This window comes from Ambystoma mexicanum, chromosome 9, assembly GCF_040938575.1.
Source record: "Ambystoma mexicanum isolate Mex_15411 chromosome 9, UKY_AmexF1_1, whole genome shotgun sequence".
Lineage (NCBI taxonomy): Eukaryota > Metazoa > Chordata > Amphibia > Caudata > Ambystomatidae > Ambystoma > Ambystoma mexicanum.
The window spans coordinates 372,464,921-372,484,129 of record NC_090931.1 but is presented as its reverse complement, the minus strand read 5'-3'; the positions used below and the strand labels follow the sequence as shown (position 1 = coordinate 372,484,129).

The following is a 19,209-nucleotide window of genomic DNA, read 5'->3' as shown; positions in this document are numbered from 1 at the left end:
ATCACAAGACTACCTGGGAAAACAAGTGCAAACCAATGAAATGAGAACCAGCCCTATGGAAGGGTCCGGCCACTGTAAAAGAAGAGAGCTCAGCCCAAGGTGTGGGATGTTAGAGCAGAGTAAGAACAATGTTTGGAGCGAGTTGGCAAGCAGCAGGAAGAAGCACAGAGAATGCAGAAGGAGAATGGAGACTGGAGGAGCAGACTAGAGCAGAGTAGTGAAGAGCTAGAAGGGGAGAAACAGCCGGAAAGACTGAAGAACACCATTAAGAGGAAGGTGGGTAGAACAGTATCAGTGGGGCAATAAAGGAGGCTGGAGAATATCAATAAAAAGCTGGCAAGATATTAGAGGAAGATGAGAGAGCAACAGCAGAGGAGTATTGATGGCAAACATAAATAGGAGGAAGGTGGAGAATCATTGGAGAGGTTCAGGAGAAAAACATCAGAGAGATTAATTTAGTTGGAAACCCCCAGAAGGAGGGAGATGAAGAAATAGTGGAGGAAGTTGAGAGAACAAACTGAGAAGGTGTATTGGAGGGTTACATGTGATTATTAAGAATAAAAAAACAAATAAATATTTTTTAAAGAACGCTAAACATTGAGAGAAGAAAATAACTAATTTTGTTTTTTTCGTTGTTTTGGCCCTCCTCCAACACCCCGCTTTTTAAAAATATGTTTCCCCCACCGCTTAAACCAATTTCCCACCCCAACCACATTTAATTAGGATTCTATAATTCGTTATTTTTTTCTTCATTGTTTTGGGTTTGTCCATAATTGCATTCTTTGTTATCTATTCGATAACATCACTGCATACCGTATTGGAGGAGTGCAGCGGAGAGAGACATATTGGGGGACATTGGAGAACTACAGAGAGTTCTTGAGAAATCCGGAAGAGAAAGGAAAGTGTAATTGGAGGAGAAGGGAAAACATGGAATGGAAGAGGTGGGAGAATTCTGGAAGGAGGATAGTCAGTTGGACAAGGCCAGACACCAAACCCTGACTGGGGGACAGCAGGATACCCAAAATCATGAGAACCTCCAGAGTGAGATCAGGGCCTGCTTTAGGGGCAGAGTCCCTGGTGTGAAAGGGGAAGAGCCCAAAGTGGGAGGAGATACTAGAAGGTTGTGTGGCGATTTTAGTGCCAGCCAAGGTACTATAAGAAAAGTTGGCAGGACGCCTACACCTAGATCCCATCTCCACAACCACACAGCTGCCTTGCAACCTGCCCTTAGACCAGAGACTTTAGTGGCTCTACAGGAAGAATGTGGCCTTATAAACTAAACAGCTTTTCCAATGAGAGGGTCCTGCTCCGGAACCGGGTCATTTTCCAGAAAGTAATACAGACTATATTCCAAAGACATTACGGAAAGGTGATTGAGGATCTCCCCTCAGGAAACCCACACTAAAAGAAACCTTGAGTAATACAGTAACACGAAACAGGATCTTGGAGAAAGGCAAAATGGCCAGAAGTACTTTTGCTTGTAAGGTTACCCATATTCGAAATGACTCTTCTCCGTATATCCATTTCTATAAAAAAAAAAAACTTAATCAGAACTACCCAGAAAAACAGGAGTCACTCTGCCATTTAAGGTGGCCGTCCCGAAAGGCCGCACAAGCAAGAAGTGAAAACACAGGGAGAGGACTACTTAACATCCCTTCATTAAGCCTTCTCCTCACAGTTCTTATAGAAAGAGAAAACTGTCTTTGCATCATTCGGGATGTTCTTTGGATCCGTCACCCACAGAGGCCTCTGCTCGGAGGCCATTTTGGATTCAATGTCTAATGTTTGCTACTGTATTAGTCACCTGGTTGGCATATCCTCATATTTGCTCTCTCCTCTGGCATCCCCTTTGGCACTGAACTCCAAGCTCGATCTTCGAGAGGTCTGCCCCGCTCTATGCCCAGATAAGATCAGCCCTGCAGTGGTGACTGAAGTCTGCCAATCCCCTCAAGGGGTTTTCTCTCAAACCTCCCTTGCCAGCTTCCATCACCGCCAATGAAAGTGCCCGGGGATAGTGGCATTCCTGGGAACAACAACTATGCTGGCATGTTGGTCTCCATGCAAGTGTCTCCGCCCTCCAAGTGGATGGAGTTGGAAATCATCTGTTGGGATCTCCTGGGCATCTTCTCTCTGATCAGCACCTGTTCTGTGCGAATCCTCAGTATGGCGGCAGTTGCCTATGTGAACCGTTGGAGATGTTGGAGAGCTCACTTTGTGTGGCCCCGATCTCCCTCTGGCTATGACTATGAGCGGAGAGGAACTGGTTGTCTCTGGAAGCTTCACACACCAAGGGGGAATCAAAAACCCTTGTGTCGATTCCCTACGTAGGAACTACCCTACAGTCCAGGAACTGTCCATAAGTATTGTGATTTTCCAGATGATCACAAATTATGTCTGTCTTTCCGAGATAGATGCGTTTGCTTCACCTCTCAACCACAGGCTCCATTTGTTCAGCACCAGAGTTCCAGCAAGAGAAGCCTGGACAAACAATGGTCCGACCACCCCCTAGTGATAAATGTTCCTATGTATGTTCCCTCCCATTCCATTGATCTCACAAATGTTGATGAGAAGAAGGTCAGACAGGCACGAGTTCTCATGGTCACACTATACTGTACTGGGAAAACTTGGAGTCATGAGTGATCTTTTTTCCTCCACAGTGGCCAGGTCATTGAAAAGGAGGACCTCAGAAGCAGAATGTCTCCAAATCCATCTGCTTAGCTGTTCGAGGTCCCAAGAAGAATGATCAGTCTCGGCTCTTATGCTGGACACACTTTTGCCCAGATTATGATAAAGAAACATGTAGAACACATGGATGCTGTCACCAAAGCTACATTTTATTCTCCTCAGTCCTTCCTTTCAGTACCTCCTGCCCCCTTCCTATTGTGCAACATCAGTTTTTCCCTATTGTAGGCCACAGTCCCATAACTCGGTGTCCAGGCTTTGTATGACACATCTCCACAGACATAAAGGAAAAATATATCATCAGCCCATTGTTTCAGTACATATTGAGGGTCATCTAACCATCCTGCGAGAATGACGGTCAGCCTGTACACAACCACATTGTCATTTGAATATAGCTGCAATTCAGGGGGGTTAGTCACTGTCAGTGTCAAAGTCGGCCTCAGCGACACACACCAACTCTCAAAGACGGTTCAAGGGTTTTTATTAAAGTACTTAAGAAAGGGTTCACCAAGGGCCGTCCCACTCTGTTGTCTGGTCTATATAGATTCTTCTATGGGTTTTCTGGACAGAACTAGGTGGTATGTCCAGATTTCCTGCAGGCATAACGCCTCATTACCTTGGATTGGGGGCCAAACTAGGTTGTTTTTTCCAGCCTTTCTATAAGGAAGGCCTTGTCTTTGTTTCAGGTACCGGTTGGGTGGGGCATGGTCTCCTCAGGGCAGGACTTTCTTCTCTCCCTCGAGTACCAGATTTTGTGTCGCAGGTTTGCTTAGGTCCTACAACTGACTCCCTTAAGTACATGTCTATTTGATGCGCATTAGCCATTTGGATCGCTTCTTCTAAGGTGGGCTCATGTTGGTACCAAACTACCTTCTACATATACAGAGGTAGGGAGTCAACAAACTGTTCCAGGACCAGCATCTCTTAAACTTCTTTATTGTCTGGTTATTTAATAGGTTCTTTAGTCTATAGTACATCTGGCAGGGAGTTTCCCTTTGTCGTATGCCAGTTGTCTTAGGCAGAGACTATAGTGCTCCTGATCCTGCCCAGTCTCTTCGAGATACCCTGCTTCAATCCTTCGTACAGAGTTCTACCATCAGGGTTGAGGGCTTAAAGGCCTGCTGGGCTACCTTGAAGCAGGGCAATATATCGAGTCTAGCGATCTCGATGCCAATCTGCAGTTTCGACCACTCTCTCGATATTCACAAAGATAGGGCTGGTTATCTCTGGTGCTTACGTTTTTATAGGATTGCAGGTGGCACAGCCACATGTTCCTGTCTCTCAGTAATAGTTCACTACAAGGCTGTAAGAGAATCTTGATGTTGACGGCTAATAGCCAGTTAGCCTCCCTGCTGGGCCTAGAGACCTAACCTACACCTCACTGATGACACCCAATGAGGCAAAACATTGTTGTCTGCGCTCTCGTGCAGAATGGATGTGACCAACCAGTTTGGCTGGACTGCCCCTTTTGAGGTATGACCTACTCTGATTTGCATATGGTCTTTCCCCTTTTTGTAATGGCTTGTATGGCTGAAGACTGATGGTCTTGAGGGTTAAGATGAATTCTAACACTTCCAGTCATCACCTCTTTTGTTTTACATGTCACAGCACAACATTAGGACCCACTTGAGATATTCCAAAGACCAAGATGTCGTCAGTATAGTTGAGGCAGCTTGGAATACGATGTATGGCCCTATGTATTTCATCTTGGAATGTTTCAGATGCTGATGAGATGCAGAAACGTAACTGCTTGTAGTAGTATAAACCCAAGTGTGTGGCAAAGGTTATGTATACGAAAGAAGGGGCCAATTACAGTTGATGGTAACCCTTGTTTAGATCAAGCTTTGAGAAAGTCTTGGCACCATTGAAGAGAAGTAGCATATTCGTAATCCTTGGGAACAGATGCCTTTCTTTTTGAAGGACCTGGTTTGGCATGTTCACACAAGTGTGAACACGCTTGCCTGAACCCTTTTCTGGAACTGGTACAATAATGTAACCCTGGAAAATTAATGTTGTATGGGATGCTGCGCTATTGGTTTGACCGTGTGATCAACAGGCAGCTCCACAGGCGATTTTTTATTTGCTACAGTGGAAACGTCAATGAGAGATGAAAGAATAGTTAGAGAATTTTTTTACATCAACTGTGGTTCCAGTGCCTATTTAGATTTCTAAAGGATGACCATTGACATTTAGCAGCAGGATTGGACTTTGTTCAATAGATGTCACGCTTCATAATGCAAATACGTAGCCTTTGAGTCAGAGCGACTATCTTGTGAAGGTTTGTAAATAAGGTACTGAACCGTTTGACATGTCTTGTTCCTGTATTTGCAGTTAGATTGATGATGTATGAGTTTTGATGAGGCTCAGCGATGTTGAGGCGAGTTATCTCCTTTCTAGCCTCGCCCAGTGAAACGAGGTAAGCTCACAAGTGTTTTCCGTGGTGGATATGCGGGTGGTCTTGGATGCATGACATCTCCCAACTACAGAAATAAATTGAACAGAAACAGAGAAAAACAACCCCCTTTCCCCCCAGGTCCTCCCAAAGTACACCCGGCACCTGCCTTCAAATTCAGGCAATTATCTGAAGCCGAAACAGCCAACATCCTAAATAACCTTAAACCCTCCAACTGTAAGGGTGACATCTGCCCAGCAGCTAATATCAAACATTACTCAGAGCACCTGGTGCCATTCATCACCAAATTTATGAATGCTTCCTTTGCGAACAACACGGTTCCAGTTGGCCTCAAGGAATCCTTTGGGTGCTTTACAAATGTAAAAAATAAATAAACTGCAAAAATATTCTTTTCTGGGCTGCACACACTGAATGACTGCCTTAGAGCTGGGCACATGCCTTCATGCGGAAAGTCAAGCACAATGAAAACATGTGTTTCTTGTGGTCTTATTCAGCTCCGGTAAGCCACTCATTTGACAGGTTTATCAGCATTACTACTGCTATGCAGCAAAATGCAAGCATGACACTCGAAGACACCAATCTAATGCTGAACAGTGGAAACTGTGAACTTGGAAAGCAGGTGTTAAAATGCTTTGGACATACCTTCTAAGGTATTGAACCTGATACTGAAAAGGTGTTAACCTTATCTTCAATGGCTCAGATGGTGCAGGTTTCAGTTTATCCATGGCTTCAGCCTGCAGGTCTATCTCCATAGCAATCTGTGTCACTGTAAAGATTTTACCCACAGTACAAGATTTTTGTAGCAGATTTTTTCTGAACGTGGAGGATTTGCAACCAGCAGCTGCCTCTCTGGGTAACAATGAAATCACAGCATTTTAAATGCACTCCTAGACACTGTTGCCCATGGTTTCAACCTTCATTTTGAATCGCAAGTATGGAAAAGGCAACGATCATAAACCACATTTCTGTGGGAGTTAAAGTAGTTGTTAATTCTCAGGTATGTAAACGTACTCATGGAATCTGAGACCCCCAAACAATTAATACAGAGCTCTAAAGTTTCTCCAATTCCATGTAATGTCATTTTTATAGTGCCTTTGTCCCATTGGTATGGCCTCAAAGTGCTGTGGGTGAACGCCCTCGGGGGACCATAGTTCAAAGTTGGGGAAATTTGATCAGAGAGGTTTAGAATGAGTGTGTGCATTTTGGCCAAAGCGAAGTTGGGTAGGGGTGGCCAGGTCTCTACTAGCTACACATATCGAGCTGCCAAGTGGCTGGGTGCTTTGAAGTTGACAAGAGAGTATGAGAGAGTAAAAGAACTCATTACGTGTCCAGCTAAACCGAATTTCTGCTGTGTGACATAGCTGCATTTGTGCAATGTGTCATTGGGAGCGGTGTATGGTTGCAGATGTGTGTGCATGGGTGGCCTTGCCTTCGGCTACCTTCCATAAGCAGCGAGTGTGATACGTACCCCTGTACTGTGGCTGGCTTCTTGGTTTTGTAGATGTAGCATGGACTCTCTCCTGTGTTCTGCTGCAGATTAGATTATTCTTTCCATCATTCAGTGAGTTCATGGAAGTTATTTGCTACCCCGACCTACCTGAAGTGGATGACTAGCTCAAGATGGTAGGGTTTGTCCGTGTGATAGGGGGAATTGACATGTCTTGCAGGCCCCAGGAAAGCCAGGTGGTCCTCTATGCGTCGGATGTTGAGCAGCATTCAATTCCATATACTGGGGGCTTGGACGGAGGAGTGCAGTGCCTGAACGCAGGTTTTGGTTGGGTAGGTATTGGGCGGTTTTCTGTAGAGACCACAGTGAGTGATGCACAGCGGACTGTCATCTGACCGGTTGCCAGTGGAGGATCCGGAGGGCAGGGATAATGTGCTCTCTGGGGCCAGAGGGCAAGGAGGAGCCTAGCTGCAGAGTTCTGGACCCTTTGGAGATTTCAGAGTTGATAAGCAGGGGTGCCCAGGTAGAGGGACTTGGCGTAGTCTAGGTGTAAGAGGACAGTGGACATGATTGCAGTGACTCTGTGGGGTAGAAGAGCCGTCTGAGAGTGCAGAGGTGTAGGTAGCAAGATTTAGATACAGTGTTAATGTGGTGTGAGTGTCAGATGTGTGAGATCTAGTATTTTATTGGTCACTTGTTAGGCACTTATACAATTAGCAAAACTGTTTCAAAGCACCCACAGGGCAACAGGGTGGGGACAGGGGAAGGTAGACAATGAATTACAACAAAGATAAATAATTGGATTAATAGAACAAAAAAAAACATGAGAATAACAGGGAGGGGGAGACAAACCTACTATGCCTTGTGAGTGTTCAGAACGTGCAAGTGCGCAGGGGAGGGGGGTAAGGGAAAGGTGCTGTTGTGCTCATGGGGGAAGTGCTTCGGGTGAAGTGCTAAAAAAAAAAAAAAAGAAAACTAAGTGCAACCTCCCGTGGGAAGGGTGAGACTAAGCAAGTGCAGTATATAGACAATGGCTGGGATGGGAGATGTGGGGGTTCAGGGCCCCAAGGATACATAAGCGCCCTGCACATCAGTCACGCTACTGTATGATTAGCAGGAAAGAGAGGAGGAGAAGGAAGAGGTAAAGAGAAAGGTCTTGAGGATTTTTCAGAACTTAAGGAGGTCCTGTTCAAGGCGCAGAGGGAGAGGGAGGCTATTCCACAGAAGGGAGTCCGCCAAGGAAAGTGATCAACCACCAGCTCTCTGTTTAGCAAACTGCTTCACACACAGGAGTTTGTGCCAGAGGAACGCAGGGGAGTATTTGGTTAGGAAGCATTTAAAATAGAGTCGTCCCGGCCCCAGAAAGCCTTGTGCACGATACAGAGGGATTTGAATTTAATCTGTGCTGAGACCGGGAGCCAGTGAAGGCTTTGTAGGGCAGGAGAGATGCAGTCCCTGGGCTTGAGGCCAAGGATAAGTCTTGCTGCCCTATTCTGGGTTAGCCAGAGGGGTCGGAGGGTGGACGAAGGAAGATTAAGGAGGAGTCTGTTGCAGTAGTCTAGCCTGCAGAGATCCAGAGGACGGGTAACATTGAGTCTCTGGGGGAAGGTGAGGAAAAGTAGAGTTCCTTTGAGAGGGAAGAGCTGAAAGTGAGACTTCTTGACAATGTCCTGAATATGAGGGATGAAGGAAAGGGAGGAGTCGAAGATGACTCTAGGATTCCTGGCTTCAGAGGAGGGGACCGGGGGACCCAATAGGGAGGAAGGCCAGGGTGAAGGGAAGAAGTAGGGTGCCGGGGACCCAATAAGGAGAATCTCTATTTTGCTGGCATTGAGGCAGAAGTCATTAACAGTGCACCAGGCCTGGATGGCAGAGAGGCAATCAGGGATGAAGGAAGGTGCAAGGGCGTCAGTAGGAAGTTTGAAGAAGAGTTGTGCGTCATCAGCGTAGCAGTGGAAGTTGGGGGGAGAAGGAGGAAATGAGGTGTGCCAGCAGGGAGAGATATATCTTAAAGAGCCAGGGCGAAAGAAGGAGCCCTAGGGGACGCCACAGGTGGAGGAGGAAGTAGGGGAGGAGAAATGGCCCAGAATGATTTTGGAGGAACAGTCAGTTAGAAAGGAGGTAAGCCAATCCAGTGCCCGCTCCGAAATACCAAGTGTATCATGGAACCTTTTTATGAATATGGAATGCTTCACTGTGTCAAATGCAGAAGAGAGATCAAGGAGGATGAGGACAGCAGGGGAGTTGGCATCAAGGGATGCAAGCAGTTCTTCGTGGGTGTTCAGAAGAGCAGTTTGCATGCCTTTGGATGCTCGGAATCCAAACTGGTGGTCGTGTAGAATGCCAACAAGTTCAGTATGAGCGTTAAGTTGGGGGAGGGCCAACATCTTGAGCATTTTCCCCAGGAAGAGGGTGATGGAAATGGGGTGGTAGTTGGCTGGGCAGGAAGGCTCTGCAGCGTTTTTTTTAAGGAGGAGGTGCACAAGTGAGTTCTTGAGGGAGGATGGAAAAGAACCAGCAGCAAAGGAGTGGTTGCAGAGATCAGCAAGAGCAGGGTGAGAGAGGAGATGTTGTCCTTGATGGTTCTGGAAGAGCAGGGGGGAACCTGCATGGAGTTGATAACTCTGGTGACTTCTTCAGGGGAGACATGAGCGAAGGAGGAAGGAGGAGGGTGAGTCGGGGGGTGGCAGAGGGGTGGGGGTTGGGCTGGAAGAGTGAGTGACAAGGCTGTTCAGTATGTCCTGGGTTTTGGAAATTAAGTGAGAGGCAAGTCCATTACAAAGTGGATGGGAAGGAGTAGGGGCAGAAGATACTGCAGACGGTTTGGCAAGTTCCCTGCAGATTTTGAAGAGTTCAGCCGTGTTGGTGTACGCATTGGACCCTCATGCCTGAATGTGGGCTATTTTTTGGGCACGGGTGGAGAGTTTGTAGTGTCTCTGGATCAGGTGTCTCCTTATTTGTCAGAATTCTGGGACTTGTAGTTTTGTCTTTTCCATTTTAAATTTAGAAATACAATCCCAGAATTCCAAGAAAAAAAATTGACTGGTTGTTTTTCTCACGCATAGCATGGGGAAACTTACAAATTCTGCTAATCCAACACCGATTTGAAGCCCTTTCGCAAATTTGTGGAGCAGCTCAACAAATGTGCCTGTTGCTGGTTCATAAGTGGCAACTTTACTACAACTTCTGGCAACTTTGCCACCAGATCTTAACTGTTTTCCCCCTTTTGTTGTTTTGCCACCAACCCATCTTCCTTGTGTGCCTTAAAACAAATCAATCATCACCATCCCAGTACCTACTCTTTGAAGGCCATCCGCCTTTCCGACAGAACCCTTTGACAAACATTTTTGGGCTTGGACTTCAAGGGTGGGTATGGGCCACCCTGGAATTTATGCAGCAAACAGACCGGCTGCTCTCTTGCTTCCAGTAACTTTTGTTTCTGCAGCAGGGCTTCGGAGGACTAAGTTTGCTGTTTACGGTTTCTCTCTCAGTCGCTGCTGGGATGGGACTTTACGAGTAGAGGGCGGCCCCAGACATGGTGGGCATAAGGCGACGCCAGACCTTTTGCCAGACCTTTTGCTGGGTTTGCACTCCAGGAGTGTCCAGACATGTGGTTGACTGCAGATGCCTCTCCCTTGGTCCCCAAATGGAAGGGCACTGGGGCTGAGCAGCGGAAGTCGGTGGAGGACGAAGCGCTGCATGAGGATGTGTCTATCGCAGAATCCTCTCCTGTAAGCCTTGAGGTCACAGTGAGTAGGATATAAGTGGACTGCTGTCATGGTGTTCTCTTTATCTCATGTACGTTGCAACTATTATGTGTATGGGTTCTGGTGGTTCCCCACTCAGTGTGCTAACAACGGTTCTTTCAGGTTTTGCTGGACTAGTTTCCTTGGTGGTGTTGCCCCGTGTTGCAGTATTAGCAGCTTCAGAATGGAATAGGAGTGAGCGACATTTTTGAGGATTTCCCCCACAGCACACTAGACGGGTTGATGGTGCTGCTGGGATAACCTTGGGTCACCTCACCTCCCCAAATTGGTAGAATAAGGCTGCATAGATATGTGTCGACTCAGACACACATACAAGGAGCCTTAAGGAAACAATGAGTAAGAGATGCTAGAACTACTGTCAGTACATAAACTGCAGGACTTCACTGTTGCTGCATGTGGGTATAGATTTTGGGTGGCTCCCCCTGTTCCATCAGTGGAAGGCGGCCATTGGGGTGAGCAATATTTTATATGTGAAGCAGAGTGGGGGCTGCTATTGTGATGGGAACCCCATTTTTCCTGCCCCCACTCCTCTGAAAACCTTTTTTTTTTTAAGTATTTGAGTGGTATGCCCTCAATGTAAATGTTTGGCAGGTGGGCTGACCTGAAATATTTCCTCTATTCCCTCATTACTCCCCTACTGTTGTACCTGTAGGATTTCCCGAAATCACTGGTTCATCTGGATAGCACACAGAAGGCGGTGGGGGTTCTCTTCATGGCACCAGGTCTGTGGAAGGAGGTTCTTTGCAGCTGAGATAGTCTCTTCTTTTCTGCCTGTCTTTGTGAATGAAACATTGTCACTGGTTACTTTGGTAACCGTGCAAACACTTGTAACTGAAAGTGGTGACACCTGCAGGCAACTCTGCAGTTTGAATCAGGAAAATGTTCATTTATACCGCTATTCAGTTGTTAAATCATTCAACTATGAATACCACAGTTGGGAATTCATGCCCACCCAGGGGTGGATCTTGTAAGTGGATATCCATAAAAGGAAAAACACACAGCAGAACTGTGTAGATGGAAAGAAATGTGTGCCCGACTTTAAAATGAGGATTGTAGGGCTGTCATTGCTACAAGGTCGCACTCCCTCTGAAAGTTGGGAGGACAAGTGGTTCTCCAGTTGCTATCTGGCAGTATCTTCAATGCAAGGCAGAAGGTACAGAGATAATTGGTCTCTGAACATTTTGATTGGTGGCACAGCGCCAGGGAGGATGGCTACGGCCTCTTGTTCCTCAGTCTTCCCAGGGCACTATGGCTTTGAGTGTGACTCTGGGTCCTTGAAACCTCCAAGGTGTCGGTGCTTGTTGTTGGAACACGCTTAAGCGAAGGATCAGGGCAATATTTCTGGTTAGGTTGGGCCTGTTAGCCCTTTGGATAATCGCTGGGCCCCATGGACCTGGTGTGTGAGGTTTGAGCACACAGCAGGAGACGTGCACAGACTGGTGTAGTTGACAGATTCCTGCTTTCATGGGTTTCAGCTTTCACCAGGTTTAGTGCCTATGGGATTTGTGTAAGGTACCCATTCAGCCTGGTTTCTTTGTGGGTGATGGCAGCCCTAGCAAGTCGGTTCTCTGGCATTATTGTGAGTTTCATTGAAGTACATGGCGTAGCCTCGAATGCTCCTAGGATCTGTCTCGTGTCCTTCTCCAGTTGCTGACCAGTCTTGGGAGGGGATGTTCTCCTCTCCCTAACTGGTTTAGAGGGGACAGGTTTCAGTGATAGGAGTTGCCTCCTATCTAGATTGGATTAGACCTCTAGCCTCACCCATGCCAGCTGGTGGGGTGTTCCTGTCTGGTATGGTACTGGGTGCGGTCCCCGTTTTAGGGCATCTCTCTGGCCGGGGTCCTCGGGTTGGAGTGAGAGTGTTTCGAGTTCTCCCGAATTGCTTTCCTTTCCATGGTGAGAAAGAGCGGTGACTGCAGATGCTCTTTGGTTCCTATCTTCTACCTGTAGAAGGCTTGTGGACTGTTTTTTGCATTGTTGTAGTGTGTCATGTGTGGAACATTGGAACATGGTTGAGTGGGTTCTCCCTTTCAGTCCTGTTCTGGAGTTGTGATCATGGGGCCGAAGGGTGATTGCCTCACCCTTTCTGGTGGGTTGACCAGCGTAGCATGGTGGATTTGGGGTACATAATTCTAAAGTAGCATATGGCTCCCTTTTTTCCAAACCTCAGATCCTTGGTAGCAAGTAGGATCTGCTAGAACATCATACTAGAGTGCGTCATTATGGGCCCATATCTGGGCACTTTGGCACCTCGTCCTTTCAATTTTTTTATATCTGCATCTTCAACCCACCTGAGAGCCAGCTATAAGGGCTACAGACAGAGGGCAGGATAACACGATTGTTTTGAAACACCAGCCTCTGGGTGAGAGGTCTTTGCTGCGGCACCCTCAGTTAAAGAGCTAATCTCCCCTTGATCAGGGTTCCTTTGGTTGGAGGGTCAGGGTCTTAGGAGCCCCCAGTTCACTGCCATCTTAATGTGAGGGGTGCCTGCCCTGGTGCTCAAATCATCAACCGGGCGCAGGCTGGCTTTGTTGAAGCCCTTCGGTTCGCCTTATGACCAATTATTAGGTGGTTTTCCTAGCTTGCAACTCCGCTGGGCAGTAGTTGGTAGGGTAATCTTGGACAGAATATTTGCTGGTTGGCTCTTCCTGCTCTCCTAGCTCTGAGAATAGACCTGCTGTTATCCTTTTCTGCTGTGGGGAAATCTGGATCCTTGCCTTGCTCTGTTTCGCCGCCAGGATCCTCATGTTAGGAGTTTGGTCTAGAGTCGCTTTCTCTCCCTGACCGTTGGCTGGGTCTTACGGTATTTCTGGCTGTCCCTGGGTTTGCATAGTTCGGGGATGGGGCCTTGAGCCTTCATGAGGTAAGGCTATTTACTAGTCTGGTTTTATGCCCCTCTTTAATGCCTGGCTTTTTACTCCTCCCATGTTGATCTCTGCAATGGGTATCCTTCAACCCCCCTTATTTTCTTAGAAGAGGTTTCATGTATTTTCAAATCTGTTTATTGGCATAACTATCATCACATACTAAAGAAGGGGGTTTCCCCAAAAGTGGTACAGCTATGGCGGGGGTCTATAATATAAAAAACAAGAAATCCAAAAAGCTGCATAAAGTAAATTCAAAACTAAATCCTGAATTTTAATTCTTATTCACATTTGGTATCAAAGATAACCTTATTTAATTACCCTTGGAACCCAAAATAGTGAGAAAAAATAATTATTGTATTTCAAATGAATTCTGCATTTCATTAAATAGAAAAGAAAGAATTTTAGAAAACACAATAAATAATAGTATGTAGTACAGAAAACTTCTAACGAAGTAACTCAAAGTGATTCAGCATTTTTAAATTCTGAAAATACATAAGTAAATAAACAGAAGATAGACAAAGAATGAACAATCCTAATAGTAAAACACACAATTTTAACAAACAATGAAAAAACAATAGGAATACAAAATAATGAATAAATGCATTTCCACAATGATGTGAATTAACAGGTCTGCCTACGTAAAGTTTCACATTTACTGATGTCGAGAGCGGTCTAAAATGCTGTCAATTCGAGGAGCAAAAAGTTCCATCTAGCATAGACCTGGTTACGTTTCGGCGGGCCACCTGTAGGCCATCAATATCAGAAGACGCCTTCCTCTGGGCAGAATATGAAGTGGTAATCCCCAACTATGGTGGGGGGATTTCACGAACAAAATTTCTTGACAGGAACCCACGTCGTGACGAGCAAGCGCGTCGCAGCAAGGCGAAAGATCGAGACCAGTACTCAGCTATACCATCTGGTTGCCAAAACTGTCGTACAACCATTACATGGTGAAATCCTGAATTGATGGATTCGCCATCTGGCACCCGGTGTGTGGGCGATATTCCATGACAGTATTCAATTTGTCATGAAGTAGCTGTGAGTGAATTCTCTAATGGATGTAATGGATTTTAGTTGTTAAACACTTGCCAAGCTTGCCAATGCGTTGTTGAGGCTGGCAAGTCCCATCACATTACAGGAGGAATATCAGACGGTCGTAGTACCAAGATACAGATTACACAGTAACAAAACCAACTAACAAACAAATTGTGTATCAATCTTACTAATATAGTATTACATTGGTGTCATGAGAACAAACCAGGCGGTCATCTCCGCCCAGTGGGTTCAGGAGGGCTGGGTCAGGGCTGCCATCATCTGCACGGGCCAGGAGCGCCACACGGGAAGGGGGAGCAACCACACCATTTCCATCACTCAGTAAATCAGCTTAAAAGGAGTCATGGAGGCTTGTCATCAGAAGGGCCAAACATGGATATTAGGAGCGCATTCTAGGTCTCTAGAGTGGTGGTATATTCCATAAGTCCCAACTGTATGGCTCTGTGCTACACAACGGTCGGAGCAGTGCTCCGCCGCTGCATGTCTTTCAGCCACAATCGACGCTTCCGGCCATCTGCCAGTTTCCAAGCAAGTGCAATTCTTCTTTTCGCAAGGACACATGCCAGATTCATCAGTTTAATTACATGCCTCACTTTATGCGGCCTATCATATATTCCCTACAAGCATTCAGCAGGTGACCACTTGTATCTATTTACGCCGGCTCTCTCAAGCATCAACTGAACGTAGCTCGAGAGGCCCTGCACTTTCAGGCAGCTCCAGAACATGTGTAGCAGGTCAGCAGGAGCCTTTCCACACCACTGACAGTCGGGCAACACTCAGCTATTAAATCTGGAAATCCTAGCAGGTGCAGGTATGTTCGGAGTAGGACATTGATCTGTAGCAGTCTGAATCGTGCATTCCTAGACACGCACTTAAAGAGTAAATCAGTTTCCCACTGCTTGTCCACCAATTCTAGCCCAAAGTCCAACTCCCAAACATTCTAACCTTTGAGCTACCAGTTCCTGTCACAGACAGGAGACCACTGTATAGTCGGCATACCGGTTACCAGACATCCTCAATGTCATACAGCAGCATCAATATCTTGCAGGGCTCTGGTTCTGCCAGCCAATTGGGCTATTTCCTCTTGCCCAGCTTTGTGACTTTCAAATACCGCAGGAACTGGCCTCTATGCAGCCCATTGCTGAAAACCAGATCATCAAAGGCTTTAAAGACCCCACCCTCATACATATCCTCCCACACAGATACACCATCCTCCTCCCATTGCATAATCACCACAAGATCGCTGCAGTCATGGCAGGTGTTGGCCGCCAAGGGCAGATGAGGGGATTAAACATCACCAAGCTGAAGCAGTCAGGACTGTCTTGGCCCATATATGTCTACCAAAATTTTGCATGTAAGGCATAATGCCAATGCATTTCCATTTCTCGTCAATCCACAGCGCTTCCTTCAATGTATAGAAGGGGTGTCATACGACTCCAGGTGGCAAGAAGAGGTCATTTGTTTTTCAGTAGAATTGAGTGTCTGTCCCACCTTTGGATCTTGGGAATGGGTTATAGAGTAAGTACAGGGACAAGGAGAGAGGACATGGAGAAGATACTCTGATTACACCGGTAATCTTCATTACACCTAACCCTACTTTTCCTCGTCACAGTACTGACAACCTGCCTCTCCCTCTCCGGTGTTAAAATCATCCCTGTTCTCTTGGGTATAGCAAGCCACACAAATTCTTTAAAATCCCACTAGACCTGCAGGGTAACATCCTGAGTTTAAATATCCGACCTAAAAAAGTGCACTCGCTGCCTGGTGACAGGTGACAAAATATTTACCAGTACTTTCTAGAAAATGGTGCATATCACCACACCTCTTATTAGGAGCAATGCTGTCACTCAAGCACCAGCCATGCACAGTGATACTTGTATTTGACAAAAGCTGTTAGCAGTAAATGTCAAATAAAAGTTTCAAATATCCACATACCCGCCAGAAACGTTGAGTACCATGCAAATGGTACTAGACATTGCGAGTGGGCTAATGGATTTTGCGAGCCCTCATTATGGGGTTTGTCAGGTGATTTATACCATGAGTGCAGCTACTTTGTCCACGTCGCTCCGTCCCATGTCACAACGGCATGCCGCTTGTGGCAAGAGCGTGTGAGTGGCACAGAGGACACGGAGCAGGAGGCAAAGAAGAAGCCATACATGCCAACACTCCCGATTTAGGCAGGAGAATCCCGATTTTCAGGTGAAAAATATTGCTATTTTTCACAGTCTCCCACATAAAATAACAGTAGCCCACCTAAAATAACAGTAGCATTCCTATTGGGAAATATGCATCTCCCGATTTCCTTGTGGAACTCTCCCTCCCAAGAGCATCTGAATGTTGGCATGTATGAGAAGCTCCTGCACTTCTTTCCTGATTGTGAAGCAACACTCAGCCAGTTGTCAAAGATGCTTTCTATAGCTTAATAAAGCATTAAGAACTTAATAACAGGAAGACTAGATGCATTATTTGGAAGCAGTCATATTATGTGTATATAATGCACTTTTCTATACTATGATAGGTAGGGGCAAAAGCGGAAAAAGGGAATTTTGAGAAAGGGATCTGTTGTATAGATCTCAATCTTTTGTGTCGCCAAGGTGGGTGAAAACAACCATTTTTTTGGGGAAGGCGAATGACATTCATAGAGTAGGTAATGTGACGAGGAAGAGTAGGGCTAGGCTTAATGAAGATTACCAGTAAGTAACTGGAACATTTTGCATTTTTGTCACTATACAAATGACCAATTGTAGCACTTGTACTACTGCATTTATAATAGCAAAATTTAAAAATACAAACATAAAAATAATAAAACTGACTGGTGGAGCTGGAAGTTGATTTCACGGTTATTGGAAAGTCAAATACCATTTGATCTGTAATCACAAAATGGAATTTTCCAATTGTAGAAATTACACCGCGATAAATAAATTTGCATTTTGGTGTCCTAAAGACCTGCCGAATAGATCTTGTTTAGCCCCTATATATCTAACATGGCTCGTATAAATTCACTTCTACGAGCCTACAACACGTACTAATTGGCCTACTGTGTGCGCCATGACGTCATCGCGCAATCCTTGGTCTATCGCACTCACCTTGAGTTTGTTCTAGTACCATCGCTGTAGTGTGCCTTTTGCCCCGCATCGATTCTGGTCCACAGGGGGCGAAATAAATTGTTCCCTGTTCGTTGGTATTTTAGTGGAGCTGCGCCTAGAGCCGTGAAAGCTCCAAGCAACCGACTTCTGGTTCCCATTACTATCTTTTGCGTGTGTGACCAAAGGAATCGCACATTAGCATCATAGAGAGCGTTCAAGTTCGTTGTAGTCACGTGGCTGCCAAACCTAGAGCCATTCCACAGATTTGTTTAAAACTGGAGCGCGCACGTGAGCTGTTTCGTAGCAGCCATCTAAGGAGTACAGAATCCCCTTTTCGCGACTACTGCTCGTCGAAAGTACTCTGCTACAAGATATGACGCATGCTGCCGATGACTGAGTCCGTTTTTTGTTCCTATGCCAACAGTAGTTCAAAGGTTAACATTGAAACATGAAGTTCTATCTGGAGTGCGGTGCACCCGAGTGCTCACAGCGTTTATCAAACGAGCGACGCTGGCCCAGGGAACTGTTTTTAATACCGGGTTTTCACAGCCTCTGCCTTTGTTATTTTCTTCCTGCACGGTGTTGCTGGAGGCTTGTATTGATTTAGCTGTAGAGTTAGTCAAGTGTGCTTTAAGTGGGATTTCCCTTCTCTTTTAGTTTGCTGTACCATTTTAACAACGCCACTTGGCACATTATTTGAGTGTATTATATGTCATTTGTGTTTTTAATACTGCTCACTTCTATTTGACAATGGGCTCTCGCCCTCCAAAAGCAAATGCGGGTGTTTTGACCCACAAAGATGAGAGCTAATGTTGTAGTAGTCTTAAAGCTCAGAGACTTGTATGTGCATACTTCTCAAACTTTTTAGTCCTGGCGGTGGGTGAAAATTGAGGATTTTCATTTCGTCAATGGTCAAGTAAGGGGCTTGGCAAATGAGTGAAGTAACTATATGGTGGTGACAACCGTCAAAAGCATGTGAACTGCGCGGTATGTCTGCGCAACAGTGAATTCTGGTCTCTGTCCAGAGTGGCAGGCAGATTAGGGTCTCTTGGGTGAAAAGGAATCTCGGTCAAGGAGAGCAGCAAATTAGAGTGGGAAGTGCCAGGGAGACAGACATGTACAGACTTAATTCACAACATGTATGGGCACGGAAAAATACATGTGAGTGACCGTAATCATTGGGACGAATGTATACTTTTTAGTGCTTTGACCACAAGTAAATTAATTAACGGATGTGGTGAGAGCTTTACTAATTGGCCGTCAAAAAGTTTATTGTGGCAGTTACTTGTGTGGTAGTGATGTTCTATTTAGTCGTGTTGTGGCTGCATGATGATCTTGGGATGTACTCAAGGGTTCTTGAGAGTTATGGAGGCTAACCCAGTAATCATTTTGTACTTCTAGGTGGAGTGGGTTCTGGTAAAGCAAAGCCTGGTGACCGAATGAACGCAGAGGAACCCACAAGGGGAGTTTAGGAGAAGGATCTCCCCTATCCCAAAGCCATATCAGACTAACATTGGGTGGAGAAGAGAAAAAAAGTGTAGCCGTATAGTGATTAGTAAATAAGCCACTTGTATGGAGTATGGGAGAATTAAATTAGTGCTAAGGTTGCAAAATAATGTATGGCAGGCTAGCTAGATCAAAGGAGACATTCACATTAAGGATAACACTCTAGGTGGGCAACCGTGCAGAGGTTATCTGTCACCTGCCACGTAGGCTTTGAGGCCTTTCTGCACCATGTAGGTGTTCAAGCGATTCACAAAGAAGCTGGAGAGGACACACCCTTCCACTAACTTGATGGGCCCCAATCGCAGGTTGCACAAACAGTAAAGGGGTCAGCAATAGCCTTATAGCCATAATGTGTTCCTTTTGGTTTTACTGCAATTTCAAGTTTACC

The 19,209-nt window shown here is 45.8% G+C and overlaps 1 protein-coding gene across 1 annotated transcript in view; it reads right to left on the bottom strand.

Annotated features, from left to right (window-relative positions):
- ABHD11 (abhydrolase domain containing 11) overlaps positions 1 to 17,637 on the bottom strand; it is a 161,935-nt gene extending 144,298 nt beyond the window's left edge. Inside the window, exon 1 of the mRNA XM_069614828.1 lies at positions 17,316 to 17,637. Coding sequence (XP_069470929.1) covers positions 17,316 to 17,473 — 158 coding nt within the window. The 5' untranslated portion in view covers positions 17,474 to 17,637. The remainder of the gene's footprint in view (positions 1 to 17,315) is intronic.
- Positions 17,638 to 19,209: the final 1,572 nt, after the last annotated feature.